The 19,609-nt window shown below is 39.9% G+C and overlaps 1 protein-coding gene across 1 annotated transcript in view; it reads left to right on the forward strand.

The window, feature by feature from the left end:
• The window catches only part of thsd7ab (thrombospondin, type I, domain containing 7Ab), a 209,440-nt gene that overhangs the window by 101,169 nt on the left and 88,662 nt on the right, over positions 1 to 19,609 (forward strand). Inside the window, exons 7-9 of the mRNA XM_085423772.1 lie at positions 1,331 to 1,534; positions 6,653 to 6,847; positions 11,252 to 11,498. Of these exons, the coding sequence (XP_085279898.1) occupies positions 1,331 to 1,534; positions 6,653 to 6,847; positions 11,252 to 11,498 (646 nt within the window). The remainder of the gene's footprint in view (positions 1 to 1,330; positions 1,535 to 6,652; positions 6,848 to 11,251; positions 11,499 to 19,609) is intronic.

Below are 19,609 nucleotides of genomic sequence, written 5' to 3' on the forward strand. Positions count from 1 at the left end.
GCCTGAATGTGCTTAATGAATATGCAGTCTTTATATCGTTTTACATTAAAAAATATTCTTATATTGGTTTTCACCTTACCACATAGCTTCAGAGAATATTGCTGAATTTTTAATGACTGATTGTCTCCAGTAGTAGCAGGTCATCTTGTTACAGAATAGGTAAAAAGCATACAATTTCTAAGGAAACTACAGCAGCCTAATTACATTTTCAGTCTAAAATGTCCCTTTGTTGCATCAGAATATGGCAGTCTTTGTTCATAGTGTGAGTGAATAACAATGTTTATGCAAATATTGCACATAAGTATAAACTTAAGCAATGAAGTGAAATCATAAAGGTTTCTTATTGATGAGCCATATCAAGAAACGAACCATCAAACAAACATTTAAGTGCTCAGACTTTAGTAAAGTAAAATGTAATGTAAGATCTCACTATTTGTAAAATCCTACATTAATAATATTAAATTAATTAATAGCATAAATCATTTTATTTTTGCACTATTTTCAAGTGGCTTTATTTATTTTTAAGTGGATTAATGGTTCAAAAAGATGCTTACTTATGTTATACTGGAACTTGGTGCACACTCTCAGACTCCAGTGAACAGAAGGTTTTAACAGTATTTGGTTGGGAGTCAGAGATGACCATATAAGTAATATCTTGTCTCACTGATGTAGGAAGAAGACTGAGTGCTCAAAGAACTCTGAAACCTGACCTTTTGGCTTACAGGGATTACTTGCATATGCACAAATGTAATTTATTCAACTGTTCACCATGTTTTGTTAGAATATCCATCACTGTAACAGTTTTTATGAGACAGAAAGTAAGGGAAAACATGAAAGGCCCAGTTTAAACAGAGAAGTAGTTGGTCTACAGAGAAATACTTGCTGTATATACGATTGTTTTAGGGGTGTAGCTGGTCAGCGTGGAGCCTATTTAATTCATTTGTCTCCAACCTAAAAGGAGGCTTATTTATGCAAGGATTTAAAGATAAATCTGAGCGGTTGTGATATTATTTATAGTGTAGTTTAAAAAAGATAGAGAAAACCTCTAGAGGGGAAATTACATACATGTATTGCATGTGCTAACCAACTGCTATCAAACCCACCTGTGACAGATGAAACTAGACAATTTTTAAAAAAATATACAATGTGTATGATTAGAAAAAATTATCACATGATATAAATAAATACAATGCAATAAAATATAACTTTTAACATGTAGTGGAGTAAGATGAGGACTATTTTCCCCTTATGTATGTGGTTGTGTGAAAAAACTAAAGCCTGCTACACACACAAAAGTTTGTCAGTTGTGATAACTGTCTTTGCACTGCAGGTTTCAAACTGAGGAAACGACAGATTACAAACGAGCCAACGGGAGGTCCTGGAAACTGTCCACACCTTGTGGAGGCGGTGCCATGTGACGAGCCCACTTGTTACGACTGGCAGCTGATCAGTCTGAGTCCGTGCATTCCTGATGATGGGAAGCAGTGTGGCTCCGGCACCCAGATTGTGCAGGTCCAATGTGTCAACAGCAACGGTGAGCGAGGAATGTTTAATCCTAATGTGCCCCACATTTTCAAAATGAGCTGAGTCATTTGTTAAAAACTAACCATACTCTTGCTTACAGACAGTGTTTGTTGGCTGACATTGATGCTTGCTCCCTGCGCATCCTTGCATTTTGCTGCGTTTTCGACCCACCTTGATTTGCAATAAAAAGAAATTGCTGGTCTGACCTTGCATGAAAAATCCTATATTTTCAAGGTCACCTGTCCACTGACCCTGCAACTCTTGCAGCACAGCGCTGTACGTGAGGAGATTTCCACAACATGACTCCCAGTTGCCATTCGTCTTTGTGAGGAATGCTCTCCCTTGGCTCCCCTTCCCCCCTCTCCCTGTTAAAGCTCCTCTACTTCTCTACTTTAACGCTTCCTCGGTTCAGCGTTGCTACCTCTCTCCTGCCGTCTCTCTCATTACAGTTTCCTCTCTGCACGCACAATTAAACCTTACTCGCTTTAAATCAAATCAATCCTCGAGCCCCAAGTCTTAGAGTATCTCGTGCCCTTTGCTACTCCCTGATTTTTACTGCTTCTCTTTATTACTGTAAATCTTTAATATTAAGGGTGACCGAGCAGAGATACTTTGTTGAGTTCCTCTTGCCTTCAGCTATCAGACATATGTATGACAAAATAAGTCACAACACACTATTGACTTGGGGGGGTTGAGCTGCTGTGAGCTGTGCATCAAATGACATGGCATGTTTATTTAATCAGCACGTAAAGTTATATTGTGATGTTGTTCTGGGAATCTCATTCAGTTGCAAATCTACTCAGTAAATCTTGAATTTATGATGCAGTGCAGTGACTTTGTTCATGTTTTCCACACTAGAGAAGTTGATTTGTCCTTCTAACGTCTCCCACAAATCTCACTTCATGCATCAGCTGCAGGTGCTCAGTGAAGCTGGGCTGCTGGAAACTCTCCCCTGTATGGCCGGAGTACAGCAGAAACTCTGCACTGTTCTTTCACACCATGACTTTGGTTGATTGATCCCCGCTCACATTCACTCCCTCATCTGATGAAAATTGATTTGTTCTGTTTGGATTTTTTGCTCTGCTTTTCGCCTCAGAGATTTTTCACTGCAATGCTGGCTGTATTTTTTCTCGGGGTGTGTCCCAGCCATAAAAGAAAAGGCCACACAGCCAGGCCCCAGACAACAGACGAAGGTCGATACAAATGTTATTGAAACTGGCTATTGATATTCCCCATGCTGACTGCCTGCCCACTTAGACAGGGAGCTGTTTCTTCTCTGCATACTGAGCATGGAGGTGTTCCTCTCATAGTGGGTGTTCTGTTCATTCATGTTTCCTCTGTGCGAGTCTGAAAACTGCTGGGGTCCCTTGTCACTTCTTATTTTCATGCCTTCTTAGTTCAGTCATGATTGGTTCACTGCGTATCTGTCAAAGTGACATCTTAATGCAGAGTCAGGCCCAGTCTGACTTGTGAAGCCTCTCTTTTGCTTGAATTTTCAATTCACTCATTGAAAGGTTTACATTTGCTTGTGTGTGTGTGCTGCCGAAAGAGGAAAATATTCTCCGCCTGGTTCATGGCAACACATGAAGCAAACCAGACAAATGTGTGGGTTATTTTAATCCACTTAAGCGTGATACCAGCAGCTCATCAATAAACCATGAATAGTTGTGTAAAAATGTGGGAATTCCATGTGAATTTGCAGTTTCCATGTTCAGTGCCACTTTGTTTGGAGACGAGCCACAGTCAAGAGTGCATCAGTATGAATATTTTACAGCTAATCAATTTAAAAGAGTCATAATCATCTGTCATGTCAGTATAAGGAACATTAGTTTAGTTATAATCCACTGCCACATTAGGGAAATTCTCTGCAGAAAGAAGATATGCTGATGTGACACATCTACATTTAAAATGTTGTTGTTACTATTAGTGTCATTATTATAAGAATTGCTATAACAACCATTTTAGCACATTTCCCCCTCCCTCTCTTTGGGTCATCTGTCTTCTGATAAGCAGCCCCTCGTTAATAGAAGGTTTGAACAGCATACACCCCGATGACTCTCATGTTACACAGCATTTAAATTATTTTGCCATTGTTTTAAAATGTTTTTAATTTTTGGTGAGGGAAATTTTTGGACTTATGGATTGCACCCGTACACTACAGATTCAAGCTTACTAGAATTTGCTTCTAACTTCACCCTCTTGTACGAACATGATTACTTCTGGCTCCATTTATACCGGTTACCAAAGTGATAACATTGTAGCTTCAAGCTTAGTCCATCTGTTATATGCAGTCTGTTTGGTGGTTTAGACTTCTGCAGTGTAACTTTATGCAACTATATTTATTGCTCAACTTTTTTGAGGTCTTTATACATTTTCCATCATTCATGTTGATAGCTTCAACAATCTCCCTACAGGAATTTGTTGGCATTTGTGAGTTTTTATATTGATATTGTGACTATTATTCCCGATAATGAGTCGATGAGATGATGTGATGCTTCTCTCACTGATAAATTCAAAAACTGAGTATAAACATTGGCCTTGAACAAGTCGATCACAGTAGTTGCAGATGCGTCCATTTATTATTTGACCTTTGGCTAAGTTTAATTTAAGAATCCACATTAGTAATATTTTATCCATTAGATGAAACAGTGAAAAGAATAATAGTCCCTCTTTAACTGTTGCAACCTGTGTGCTTTTTATCAGATATGACAGATTTATTGCCATTAGTTCACAGGACTTTAGAAAAAAAAAGTTTAATTTCAGTTCTCAAGCAGCACAGTCATATTAATAATTTGCGCACGCCCAACCATTATAAACTAATGTTTCATAACCATAATCATAACACCCAAAGCAAAGCTGTGGCTGCAGCCACAGTGATCGCTATGTCACCGCATGGCTGCAATCATAATCTCAGCTACTGCCTGTCTCAATCAGCCTCAGCAGCATTCAGTGAGAGAGCTGGGAGAGCTCCTCTATTTATCTTTCTAACTGCAGTAGTACAGAGTGTGTCCACAACCAGCGCAGTCTAATACTTAACATAGTTTTACAATACAAAGTTGTCTTTTTGCATAGGTTAGATTGCAAGATTAGATTATTATGAGGTAAAACAAAAGTAAAATTTTACACAGTTATCCCTTTGAAGGCTGACATTGGGCCCCAAAAACGACAGACCTTATATGTGGGACAAGCCACAAATTTTTGAAACCAAAAATGTGATTGTTAATAATACATTGTGTTTAATAAGCATATCTTATTTGGGGCTCAGTAGAATTTACTGTATGTATGAATAGACATACAGCAAAATAGATCATGCATAAGACTTGAATGTATGAGTAAAGTACAGTAACTGTGACATTTTAAGCTACTTATGTACAGTATTTGATTCAATCTGCTCTCCGGGCTTTTCCTGTTTAAAATCTTTTGTCTTTTCTTGTCTTCGCATTACACAAAAACAATTAAACAAAACCAAGTTTATGCTGCCACTTGAGAGAACAAGCGTGACTCAAAAATCTAAAGTGGGCCGTGTGCTTGACATTGTGCCATCAATTAAGACACACATCTGTTCACTTTCTCAGCACTTCCCTCCGCCTCTGTGCTGAAATGTGACGGGTAACAATGAAATTCTTGCAATGAATGTTTTCTGATTTTTTTCAACAATGATAATCAGACTTTTAGAGCAAAATCAGAAAATTACTTGTGTTTGTGTTTCAGGTCTTTAGCTGGTTTATATTTCTCTATTTAAACTTTAATCAGTTTTTAATGTTCTTGTTTTGAGTCACTTTATATATTCACTTTTAGACATTTTCTTTGATAAAATGGCCAACACAAGTGTTTAATTACTGCATATACTGCAAAGCAACAGGATTTAATTGGGATGTTGATGGTCATATGTGCTGCTTGAGAACTGAAATTAAACATAGGTAATACTAATGGGGCTATAGCTGTAATGTTATGGTTTCATGTGTAATATGGAGGTGAAATAATGAGTGAACAACTGTTTGCACGCAGAACCTGTTGAAATTTTCAGATGGTAGATTCTGAGTATTCCACTATACTGAGAAAGACATATCGAATAAACTGAACCACCTGTTGCACCTTTCAGCAGACAACTTTTGTTGAAATGAATACTGTTACGGCCCTAGCAGGGCCTCCTCCTGAAGTTGCCTGTGTGGGCATGTCCTACCAGCTGTCCTGCCTTAGGTAACCACCTTTTTCTTTTGTACAGCTGACTCACATCAGCAATTAAAGGTATTTAAGGGCAGAGAAAGGTGAGCTCTGGGCCAGTGCCATGTGAATGGTTGCAGCTACTGAGCTGTGTGTGTTCGGCTCCTACTTGGTGGAGAGGAGTGTGTTTGGCAATTTATCCTTCTCTGGCTTACTTCTCAGTTTAATTGACCAACGTTTGAGTTTTGTTTCTTTAAATGGTGATAGCGGCTTGTCCGTCTCTTTTAGTTAGTACTAATAGAAACTTTAATAAAACTCTTTAATTTAACCATCTTGCCTCTGTCTCCTTTTTCTGACCCGGACACATTTTGTTACTTCCCCCTCATCGCCTAGACCCCTTTTAGGGGAACGTTACAAGTGGGGGCTCGTCCGGGATTTGAACCCGGGACCTCTCGCAATACAAAATGACCATTGGGACTTAGAAACACACAAATGGGAGTTTTGAATGTATTGTAATTGCCAATAACATCTGGAATTTATTTAAAGCACTTGTTCAGCTGGTTTCTGTATGATCAAATAGATCAAATCATAGATCAGATCTGGCAAATAGAAATGTCTTGTGATTCTTATTACAGAATACCCCTACTAGGTGCAATCAAGGTGACTCAGCCTGTGTGTATAGTTAGATAGATACCCACTGCAGAAGTGCATATACTCTGAATTGACCTGTAACGCTGAAAGTGGTCCAGATGTGCACAAGCAAAAAGCCTTGAAGGAAAGATCAGCCAAGTATAACTCTGTAACTTTATAAGAAGAGTTGCGTAATTTTATGATCAGTGATTATCATAAGCAGATTAAAACACTATTATCCTATTTTTTGGGATTACCAAGTGATCACCCCAGCCTCTCGACAAGCGGCCATTTATGGGCTTTTGACCCTGTTGTATGTTCTGTTTTGCTTCAGGAGAGAAGGTGGAAAGAAATCTCTGCACGTCTAACCCAACTCCAGAACCTGTGCCCTGTGAGGTGCCTTGCTCAAGAGACTGTGTGCTCAGTGACTGGACGTCCTGGTCCACTTGCTCTCAGACATGCTCAAGCAAGACCATTGAGGGCAAGCAAATGAGGACCCGCTCTATTCTGGCCTACAATGCTGGGGAAGGTGAGTCTGGACCCGCCAACAGTCGACTGTTCATGGTATATGGAAATATATGGAGATGAGGCCTGAATATTGGCTTAGTCACAGCCTTTCAAGTCATCCTTTGCTGTCACTCTTCGAATGTCTGGATTTCACAGTTCTTTGCATGTGCATTTGTCCTTATCTCAAACAGTCTGCTTATCTGTCCTGGTGATTATTTCTGTTGGTCTGTCTCCTCGCCTGACACTCACTTTTTTATCTCGATCTAAGATCATTTCTCTGCATATGCTTATTCTCTCTCTGGTTTTAAATTTCTAAGAGCGTCCTCCGTGTTTGTTTGTCGTCCTTTTTGTCACGTCTCTGAATGTTTTATCTGGGTGTGTGTTTTCCTCACAGTCACTGCAATGGTTGTGGCGTGGATCACTGTGATGGAGGGTAACATTTGAAAACACATTTTGATGGTAGCTCTTGTATCCCTCTAGCTATGTGTCTACATGCAGAAAAATTAAAATTGTTAGTTTGTTTTGAGCTTTAAAAAATGTGTACATTACCATAACAGCTTTAGGGTAGCTTATAATTGATTTTGAATTTATTCAGCCAGTTGTAATTCAGTCAAGCCTTGTTAGCCATGTGTGAAATGGGTGAACTCTGTTAGCAGTTTTCAGTTGTTCTGCTGTAGTATTAGCTCATCTAGTGCAGACCTCACCTGCCACATTAACATTTCTGACGTCTGTATTTATCAAAGGTCTTTCACAGGTGCCGAAGTTTCCAGAACTTTATGGTAAATATTTGACTCTAGGCAGACTGGATAAACTGTAGTTGTAGAGTTGTAGTTTAGATTAGCTTTAAACCCCTACTGTACTGTGACACAGTTTTATGAACACACAACAATACCAGAAATCTGGACGCTTTCTCTCCATCACAAGTTTCCCCCCCGGAGCAGATTATCTGATTAGAATTTGCTCCTTGGCAGATTTTTTTTCTTAACCCATGTGTTACATATTAATGAAATATTGAGGAAAAAAATGGTTGGAACTAAAGAACTGCTCAAACCTTAGGACACAGGGCTCTAATAATATGCATCCACCAATGTTTGCATAGAATTCTGTGCTAATTTTAATAAGCTTAATTAATGACCTATTTAGCATAACTGCTTACATTTAATTCTGTGGTGATTATGGTGGGACTGTGGAAAGCCCAAGTGGCTCTTACTGTTTTATAGTCATCAGTTGAATCACATTCAAGGTGCATGCTAAGTGGCAGTTTCTCCAGCAAATTATAGTTTGTCTTGCAAACATGAGTGCATTTAAATAACTGATGGAAAGGTGTCAGAAAATACGCAAAAAATGATGAAAAAACAACATTTGACTCTACCTGTCTAATAAATACCCAGTAACGACATGTCCCACATTCAGTTAGGTTCATAAATCTTTGGGAAAAGACATGATTTTGCCTCTCTACACCACAATACTGGATTTTAAATTAATCAATATGTGATTAAATCACAAGTATTACATGGATTACAGACATTGTTCTACATAGTCTGATTGTACATATGTGGTGATTCTGTAAACAATTAACAGCAATGTTTTTGCTAAATCCCTTGAATTAAAGCTAAAAGACTGCACTTAAATCACATATTACTTGAATTATAAACCGCTGTGTTGGTGTGCAGAGCCAAAACTTTGTCTTTGTCTAGCAATTTATGGACCAAACTGTATATGCACCATTATTTGTCACTGCATCATGTGAGATGTGTTTCCTTTAAACTGCCTCACATTTCCCCCGTTGTCCAGCAAAACAACATTTTCTAGGTCACTGTTCAGCCACAGCTGAGGCTCATTTGCAATACCATGTCAGGCCAGTGTCGAGTTTAGCATTGCCCCATTGTTAGTCAGCTAAGGTGGCATGGCGCAGTCAGCAGAAAGGAAGTCATGCTCAGGGGCTATTAGGCTGGGATTTGTCAGAGTTGGCAGTCTGTGATTCAGACCCGACTGTGTGTACACCGCTACTCATTTAGGAGCTGGCTTTCTTTCAACTCCGGCAGAGAAATACAGGTGTGAAGAATTCGCAGTGCTGCAATGCCCCTCAATCTTTCCTGAAAGCCCTAAGTGTCTGCAATTACTCTGAAACAGAGATGGCTCTCTCAGCCCATCGATCCAACAACTGACTGACTGCTGCCTTACAAGAGAAAGGAAAGGGACATGGGCAAAGAGGGGGCATAGCGATGGCAATAGTTAAAGGTATTAAACACTAAAGTAGTGGACTAAGGAGCTTGGAAAGAAAAGCATCTGGACTTTGAGTTGCTTGAAGACGTTTCACCTCTCATCCAAGAAGCTTCTTCAGTTCTAAGGTTAATTGGTGGGGAGTCCCAGATTTAAGCCTAGTGGGAGTTTCACCCCAAAGGGGGACAAAGGACCCCCTGATGATCATCTACCTAATCACATGAGCCAAGGTGTGAAAGTGGGTGTGGGTCCCAATCAGCCAGGGTTTCAGGTGAGTTCATTGTGAAACCTGGCCCCACCTTATCATGCAAATTCCTGAGGTCAGATGACCCAGGATGTGAGTGGGCGTTAAGACGTCTGGGAAGGGATCTCAGAACTGGATTATAGATGGCAGACAGTTGGTGTCGTAAACCACCGCTTCTGTTTAAAGATGGTCGCTCACAGTGGCTTCTTTCACTCCTTTTTCAAACCATCTGTCATCTCTGTCCAAAATGTGAACGTTGGCATCCTCGAAAGAGTGACCTTTGTCCTTTAGATACAGATGAACTGCTGAGTCTTGTCCCGTGGAGGTGGCTCTTAAGTAGTGCATTAAAGCTGGACTTATGTCTTGCAGTAGTATACACAAACATCTAAACTCCTCTTGTAGACATAATAAATTGCCAAAGGTTAAAACCTAAATCCTGAATAAGCCCTGATAAAGCCAGACCAAAACAGCATTTGTAACATTAACATTCAACAGGGTAGGACCTGCAAGTATTTTTTTTGGTAAATAATGGTTGTTTTTAACATTGGCAACCCAAGATATGTAGTAGTAATTTAAAGACTCTCCACCATTTGACCTTAGAACTGAAGAAGCTTCTCGGATGAGAGGTGAAACGTCTTCAAGCAACTTAAAGAAGTCCAGACGTTTTTCTTTGCAAGCTCCTTTGACTACGATGACCTGGATGACTGAGAACCTTCACAGACATAATTTAAAGACATGTTTTTTTTTAAAAATCACTATTTTTCCACGACATGCCAGCAAACATGGTAACTTTTCAGCCTTGTAGCTTTCACCAAAGCACGTTTTGTAAGATGTTGCTCATAACTAAACAGATGTTTTTAAGGACTATTATTCATTTCTGGTCATCTACATAAAAATCACACACGTCTCATTCAAACATTAGAGATTTTCCAGGGCTATCTTTGGAGGCTTTTTGGAAAAAGTAAAATCAAAATAAAAAGTTTAGGCTCCCTCTTTAAAGGAAACCCCTGATACCCAAAGACAGCAAGAGAAGAGAACTGATCATGCTGTCAGTAAAAACAAAATGCCAGATACATCTATATTATGCATTATTCTGTTTTAATGAAAATTGGGTGGAAAAGCAAGCAAAAAAAAAAGATGCAGTGATATTTTGAGCCATAAGTGCAGTGCCTGAAATAAGGCAGATGCATATAAATCAACCAACATAAGCCTCAGCGTTTAGCCTCGGGGGAAACAAATTCTTGCACCTTTCTTGAGACTTGAAACTGGCTCATTTACAGTTTCTCTTCTAGCTTTTTATTCAGCAATTCTCACCTCCGAGGTGCAAGAAAAAGATTTTTGATTATTAGGTTGTCACAAGGTATTAGAGGCTGTTTAGATATCTAGATATCTAAATATTAAACTGACATTGAATGAGAGACTGGGTTAGAAGTTTTATATTGTTTGGTCCCACAAGAATAAAACTTTCCTTCACTAACAAAACCTTTTTTTTTTTTACTGTCAGCGGTTACATGTGAGGTGTAAAGTGTTTTGTAACAGGCTTAAAAAAGAACTTTTCACCTTTCATTTTTTAACCAAACTGATCCTTTTTTTTTTTTACTCCATCATCACCCGACCAGATTTATCCTAGAAAATACCTACAGAGAGGAAACAGCTCCATGACTGTCTCATGCTTGAGAGTGTATGCAAATAACGATCTGAGGCTGGTAATTCTAATTTTAAACATTGTCAGTCTGCTATTTGGTGCTGTGCAGCCTAATCCGTGTAAAGTAGTTTTACCTGAACTTTTACACTGAAAACAGTGACTATAGTAGTGCTGGGTGATTCTCTTAATTAGCATTACATGATGTGTTTTAATCAGCTGTGAAAACAGAGTACAGGAATGACTACTCCTGTTTTACCTCCTCACATGAGAACACTTTTAGAATTGCTGTCCTCACTGTGTTTTGGTATTCTCAGGTGGCGCCCTCTGCCCGAACAGCAGCGCCCTTCAGGAGGTTCGGAACTGTAACGAACACCCCTGCACAGTTTACCACTGGCAGACGGGGCCCTGGGGCCCTTGCACTGAAGACCCCTCCACCTCCTCCTTCAACACTTCTGTGGGGGTCCCGCCCAACAGTGACGGCGAGGTTCCCTGCTCCATGGGAATGCAGACTCGCAAGGTCATCTGTGTCCGAGTGAATGTGGGCCAGGTGCCACCCAAGAAGTAAGCTATGTTTCTGCTTTCTTTGAGCACTTGTTTATGTTGGCTTTTAACCAGCGTATAGCCATTTAAATCCTGCTACAGAACACTGATTGCTTATTTCCTGCCTCTCTGATTTGTAGCTGTATATAACTGTGAAATCAACTCCTGGAGTGCTGTGTTGTGATGAAAATTGCTAAGTTCTCAGACCTAAAATCCACTTGCTTTGAACAGTATTTCACAATCATGTGCTATCGAAGATAGAAGAGGAGGTGTGTGTTTCCATTTCAAACGGATCTGTATGGCAGCTGATTTGACTGATTTGGACACTTTTCACATTCAAAAGGAAGAAACTAATCAGTGAAATCTGTAGCAGCTTTGAGGAAAAGACGACAGCGAGAGCTCTGCTTGTCTTTTGATGAGTGAAATGATGTGTTAAAGAACCCCTTGTGTTTTGGGTTGTTGCTTAATGAACACAGAAATACAGTGAAAATGAAATTTTAAAAAGCCCATCTTACATGCTCGGTCAAACAGTGATGTACGAGCATTTGTTTTGGTGTGTAATGGAGTATCCAGGACATTGAGTAAATTATTTGTATCTGTTTATTTTAAAGGACGTCAACGGTTAACTGTACATTGCAAAACAGAGACTGAAAGTCGATGACATTAAAAACACAAAGGAGAAGTCAGAAAGCAAGAGATGAACGAGAGAGACAGCAGTGGGTGGGGAGCAAAGTGAAATAACGAGACGCTGAGCAGACTCTACGTGAAGTTAACTCCCAATTCCTATCTCCCCTTTGCAGGCATACACAGATAAATAAATAATCTCTGTCCCTGAAAGTCTAATTAACCCTGCCGTTTTGGGCGCTGGTAATTTCTCATTGATGATAATGACAGTAATTAAATGGGATTGATACTTTAAGGCAATTTAATCATGGGGGAGATGAGAGACAAGATGTTTGTGGTTAGCTCTGAAGACCACACCACATGAGGCGAATTCAAAACACAGAAGCGTTTACTTTAACATCCGCCAAAAAGTTCATCTCTAGTCTGGTGTCAGTTGTGCTTGGCTGATTCACATGACAACAAAAGATAAAGGAGTTGATCTGCGTTTGTTGCGTTTTGCAGAAAATAAATCCAAGGCAAATTGATTTCGGCCCTGCAAAAATAAAAACAAAAGGTCTCCTAATGTGTGTTCTCTTATGTTAAATTAGTTCCTTTTGTTTCTCGCTATAATTCAGGACCAGAAAATCCCCAAGCGTAGTTATCACTGAGGAGAGGATGGCAACATCAATTATTTAAAGGGTCGGCGCGTGTTGAACATGTTACAAGGGAAATGTGATTCATGGAGAACAACACAGGATGAAATGAAGATTAATGTCCAGTTCAGCGGTGGCTGCTGGAGCAGCTGACCCAGTCAGTGAAGCTGCAGAACAGGGGTCAAGATCCTGGAAGTCTTTTATCGTGTGTAGTTTAAATCTACACTCCTGGCAAAGCTGGAGCAACAGATAAACACAGGCTCAGTGGCTTGGAGAGTGGGAGGTGCAAATGTGTCAAGGGTAATGGCTCTGAGTCTCTGACAGAAAGAGGTTTCAGTCAATTTGTTTCCATTATCTTTGTTTTTACTGCTCAATAACTTTGTATAATCAACTGTAATTTGCAACAAGGGCAAAAGAGCAGCATGTAATAGTGTCACTAGCAGAAACTGAAAAGAAGATATTGAAAGGGGACTCCTACTGTCCCTCTTAGAAGGAGGTTATTGCTGCTAACCTCAGCTGAGCCTGTTTGAGGTTTTGAATAATGAAAGTCACACAGGCACCTTAAATAGGTCCAAAGAGTTGTTTGACATTTTCAACCTTCAATGGAGATTGGTTTTTCTGTGACTTAGTAATTGAATTATTTTGGTGATGCTGAGTTCTGTGTGGTAACAAGCTTTAAAACAAGAGTCGCCCTTCAGGTAGTAAAGCACATCCACACCCATGTAACAGGAGGTCTGTCATGCTCATAGTCTTTATATACTCAAAGGATTATTGTTGCTGTAATTCCTTTTTTATTTCATTTTATTTTATTATGGAGAACAATGACAAGACATTTCAACTGTTTATAAAGCAGCTGGGATGAAAATGAGTACTCATCAAGTTTGAGGCCATGATTCTCAGTTGGATCAGGGGTGGAGTGCCTAATCTCAGCTGGAGAGGAGTTGCTACATCAAGTGGTGGAACTCAAGTAGCCTATATCGGGGTCTTTTCTATTTTTGAGTGGGAGATTGAGAGACCGATTCAGGTAGCACCTGTCGAGAGGTGGAAGCTGTACCATCTGTTGTGGTGAGAACAGGTCTATAAAAATCAGAAATCTTTACTTGATTCAACCTGATCTCAAGTTCAGTGTCGTCTCACAGGGCTTCCAGAATACTTGTTTTACTTGTTTTTGACTTCCTGGAAGTCCACGTCAGACCATTTGAACTTGACAGTGAGCAAAAATGAAAGTTTCTTTCAAACTGTTCTGAATTTTATGTGGAGGATCATCACTGGTAATGAATTGGAACTCCAGCTACAGCAGCATGCTTCTTTTCAACAGTTTCAAGTTGAAGAGTACATGTTTTTCAAGCCGTACAGCAGCATGGCAGGTGAGGAGCGAGGCTGGGAGAATTCTCACTGTTTCTTTGTTTTGCTTTGGGGTTTTTTTGGCTGTACAAACCTGAGGTTTCTGGAAATGCAGGAAGATCTTTTTGGGTACTAAAGAACAGTCTTTGATACACTGGCGTTGTTCCAGTAACTATTTCAGAGGCCAAAGTAAAAAGGAATACTGTAATGGGACCAGACTGAGAAATCTGAAAATATCAGCTGTGCCAAAAACAATGCAGGAGAAAAATACGTTGAATGTTAAATCAAGTAAGCAGCGACCTGATTGACAGGCGTCTCTTACAGAATGAGGGTGGTTAATGTTTGTCAGACATAAACCATTTATGTAAAAAGAAATTACAAAACCAGAATAAGAGTGTGGACAAAACAGAAATATTGTATTTTCCAAGGGTTTTTTTCATTTTTGTTTGTCTTTTCTTGAAGAGCATTTTTATGATTAATTTGATGAAATACATTCAAACTGAAAAGGAAAGGCGGGAACTGGAATATGTATAGCAGCCAGCTGTCCCTATTCTTCTCAGACCAGCCAGTTAGGCAAAGAGAAAATATGGTGGGTATAAAATTTTTTTACTTCTGTACCCGACCTACTTCAGGCTAATGTCTGGTTGCAAGAAAATCAGATGGATGAAATGAGTGTCAGGATTACTCAGCAGTGAGAAATCTCAGACTGTGCAGAACTTTTTGTAAATGACTGAAGATGGAAATAATCATATTTTGACCATAGTGGATCTGATCGAAATGTATTCGCAGCTGACAAAACACAGCCCCTGCTGCAGAACAGAGGCTGTGTTTTGTCAACATAACAAACAACACTAAAAAGGAGACCTGAAATCTAGAGCCAGAATAAACATTTGTAAATGGCCTGTACTGTGTGGACTTAAAAGTGCATACAAACACAATTGTTGTTGTCTTTGTTGTTGTTGTTTTTAATTTATCAGAAAGACCAGATTTTCCATTAGATAATGGGATTATTGGATGAAACTTTTCTGGCATCCATCTCCAACTCACAGCCTCTTAAAAGGGATGTGACTTGCAGTTGTGTTTAATGGGTTGTACCTCGGAAAAAGTGTGTGCATCATCACTGCTTGAGTTTCTGTCTGCCTGGGGGCAAAAACAGAGTGTCAGATACTGAGAGTGCTTTCAAACAGAAGTCTCTCCACAGATTGTGAGACGGCTTTTCACGGTTATGGAAGAAGTTAGCCTTCAGGGCTGGCAGAAACCTTTCCTGCTAGAAAGCATTCTTGGAAAACGTCTTCTTGGTTCGTACTAGAAACACAGGAAACGCACATGCGTAAGCCTTGGTGACTTTTGTTAACCTTACAAATGTGTGGCAGGATATTTGGTGGAAAATAAGTGAAAATAATTCAATTAATAATACACATAACATGAACCCCAGTCCCGTGTATAAATCTTTCCACATACTAGCTCTGAAAAGTCGTTGTGCCTTTCCCATTTTCCCCGCTAGCTGTTTCCACCTCTCATCATTGAAGTGTCATGCTGTCCATGGTGCTGAAGACATTTTCTGATCTCCTGTATATATGTGTGATGCAAAGTAGCTCCCCTGAATTTGACCACATTTTTGTTTTATTCTCTCTCGTTTTTGGTGCATTGGTGCAGTTTTAATACTGAAAAAAATAATATTAAGTATATCAAATGTTATTGATCCTCAAAGTTAGGTATAGAAAAATGGTTCTGAGCCAAAATGCTTATTTGATTTGAGCTTTTAAGAGTCTGTATATATGTTTTTCTATTTCTCTGTGCCAAATTTAGACCCACTCCTATGTATGTCAAGGACTTGCAACTCAGAGAGTTTTCATAGTGAAGATAGAATTTTACATGAGGTAAATAAATACACTCAAGTTATTGCACAAAAAAATCAACAAATTCTAAAAGACGCTCATCGAAAAACGTTCATGATTAGTTTTGACAGAAATACACTGATGGCAGAGTAAATGCATGGATTGGATTAAGTTTAGCAGACCTTAAGATGATCTCTGCCCTTGGTATTCTCAGGGCAGCCAGTCAGATCAGCCAAAGCAAAGATTACGTCAAGCAGTGCAATAAAAAGAGAAAAGCTTGACCTAAGGCTATTCCTCTACCCAACTTCCTGCCAGCTCACGTCTAGGAAAATAAAATGAAATAAGTCTCAGGTGTGCTTAGCAATAGGATACAAGAGATTTTTGCGCCCACATCTTCACAGAGACTGAGCTTCATCACAACAGCCTGGATCAAGCTTTTGTACTTGATGGGCGAGGAGGCAAAGCAGACACTGGAGAGAGATCTCAACACCAGCAACACCGAGGATACGTGGCAGGCGATTCAGAGCATCACAGGCTACAAAAGCAGGAGCGCCCCCACCATGTGTGAGCCCACGTTGCCAGAGGGGCTGCATATTACCCTCGCTTTGATCTCCTCAACAAAGAGTCAGCTGTAAAGTCGACTCGACCTCCAGAGGACCTGCCACTATCAGTATCCACAGAGGCTGTGAGAAGAATCCTCCTGTGGATGAATATGAGTAAAGCTGTTTGGCCTGATAACCTGGCCATACACTAAAACACGCTATTACTAACATTTTTAGCATATTATTTTGTCACTGTTTCAAGACAGGCACAATTATCCAAAGGTGCGTAGTGTGTAGTCTGAATGCCCTCCAGCACTGATCCCCATTCTGAAGTAGTGCTTTGAGAGGGTAGTTCTTCTGTGCCAGCCTCGCCCCTCACTAGATTACATTCAGAACCAACAGAACCACAGAAGGTGCTGTGTCCACTTGTCTTCAAAAACCTTGAAAATGAAAACACCTACATAACAATTCTGTTTGTCAATTTCAGCTCAGTATTCAATACTCCCCCATGAAGCTGACTGGCAAACTCTGCACTCCAGGATTCGACACCGTGCTTTGCAACTGGATATTGAACTTCCTCCCAAACAGAATCCAGACAGTTTGAATTGGCAGTCACACCTCCTCCACTCTATTCCTTAACAGTGTGCTCAGTTCCTTCCAGTTCATGCTGTACAGTCATGACTGCACTTGCAGGCATGAAGAGAACTTTAAGGTGAAATAACACCAGCATCGTCCACCATATTACAAACAATAATGTGAGTTAAAATCAGGAAGTTGAATCAAAACTAGTGCACAGTCATGAACTACGGAGCACCGCAGGGGACATGGGAGAAAAAAAAATTAAGACGGACTTTTGCGAGATCTCGCAAAACACACTCGGGATCTCGCAAAACTTTTGCGAGATCTCGCAAAAGTTGAATTCCAACAATGGCGGCAGCTACTTAGTTGTAATATTACTCTTTCTGGGTCACTTACAAATACACTTTTAAGATATTTTGAGGTGTGAATGTAGTTGTGTAAACGTCAGATACCTGCTCGGTTTACAAGACATCACATATTTGCAAAAGTGCTCCGACGTTTTTTTAGCTCGAAGCTAACGGGAGGTCGAGACCTACTACAGCCGGGAGGAACACCGCTTTCCCGGCACATCGTGCCTCGACCTCCCGGTCGGCTTCGAGCTGCGAAGAATGCAGCTAAAACTTTTGCGAGATCTCGCAAAAGTATTGCGAGATCCCGAGTTTGTTTTGCGAGATCTCGCAAAAGTCCGTCTTAATTTTTTTTTTCTCCCATGTCCCCTGCGGGGCTCCGTAATGAACAGAGCAGAGTCATGTTAAAAAAAACAAAACAGTTGTTTCGTTTAGTAAAGAGGATGCAAAGACAACTAAAAAGCCATACTCCTCACAGATTTCCACTCTGGTGAAGAAAGCTTCAATGGAAGAGAACTACTCCAGGAAATTTAGGAAGTAGTTTTTGTCAACTTTTACAGAGGAACAGTAGAAAGCATCCTAACTGGAACCATCACAGACACAAAGAATGGGATACGGATGGCCCAGTATATGAAGGATTTGCAACGGGTGATTAAAATCATTCAGCCACATCAGTGATATCTGCGAGGTGCGGTTTCTCTGCAGAGCCCAAAGGATACAAGAAGACAATACCCACCACAGCCGCGCAGTCTGTTCACTCAGCTGCCATCTGGCAAGCAATGCAGATGTGTTCAGTGCTCTAGCACCAGACTTCAGAGCAGTTTCTTTTATTGGGCTATGAAATTATTAAATTCATCCTCCACACTCCCCCACAAAAATAGTTTTACGACTTGGTTATTTATTCATTCAATTATAATTTTTTTGTGAGTAACATAATGAGATTTCATCTGTAATTTCATTGTACATTTTTTGTTACATTATAATAATTAAACCGGTATCTTGTTCAAAGTCTTGAGTTTGATTTATCTCATGCCACAGTCACTGGAAGGGGTCCAAGCTTTATTGCACTGCAGAAAAAGGCTCTCTGACTGCACAACTTTGCCCTTTTTCTTAGCCTTGAACACTTAAAAGCTTTGGATGCTGCCCTCAACTTTCACTCTTCACTCGGAAATTACTTTGACTTTGCACTTTACTGCGGCAAACGCTGCCACCGAGATGGCTTCTTCTAATGCAATTGCCAATTAACATATACCAACCAGCACATTCTCTGCCATAAAGACTGGCAATCAACACTTTAACTGAAGCAAGTTTCTAAAGAAGCACAAGAAAATTAACAGGGTGGAAAGGCATCAGGAGTTTTTGGTCAAAACAGAAAGAAGAGGCAAAGCATATGAAACTTTTTCAATATTTCAGGAAGAGCACAGATATAATAGGAACTTCCACTGATCACATATCACAGTTACAATCACAAAGGTGATCAGTAGCACAAATAAGGAAGTTAAGAAATTTGGTGACATTAGTGCCTGAATCCAGGTTAAACCAGGTTGAGCAGCAGCTTAATGCTAACGTAATGCATTAGACTTTCTTTCTTCCAACCCCATACATGTGATATACAGTAATGGATTGTCTTATTCTCTGGGTCATCACTAATTAGCTTTGCTAAGGACAGATTTAGGCAGGAGACGTTCGTTAAGATCTTATCAGAAATCATGTGTTTAGTAATCAGCTTCCGTGCCTTTCATGGTTCCTTGTTGTATTGTTTTTCAGAGACTATCTCTTTATGTGGGGTGTTGTTATCATCCAGTATGAACTTAGAAACAATCAAATGCTTCTCCAAAAGTGTTACACTCAGACTTGTACACTGCAGATTTGAAGAGAAACTGTATGAAGAGTGACAAGTACCTAACAAAGACAATCAGAGTCAGCTGGAACGAGCACTAGTCAGACGTCAGCAGTAATCAAAAAGGATATGACACATACAGCATAGAGAGATGATGAGAGATGAAGTTTCACTGGTTTTCATTTATTTATTTGCAATGTATTTTACTGAAAACGACTTACAGTACACACAGAGAAATGCCCCCACCCTCCACCACCATCACCACCACCTTTTTTTCTGTTAATGTTCTGGAGACTGTTTTTTCTCAGTCAAACCTTATAGGACCCTGCTCCTAATCCAAACATCAAATGTGCTCCGACAAAGATGAAAAATGAAACAAAGATAAA

This window comes from Rhamphochromis longiceps, linkage group LG11 (genome assembly GCF_057381845.1).
Source record: "Rhamphochromis longiceps isolate RC_006_pf linkage group LG11, R_longiceps_female_GT1.1, whole genome shotgun sequence".
NCBI lineage: Eukaryota > Metazoa > Chordata > Actinopteri > Cichliformes > Cichlidae > Rhamphochromis > Rhamphochromis longiceps.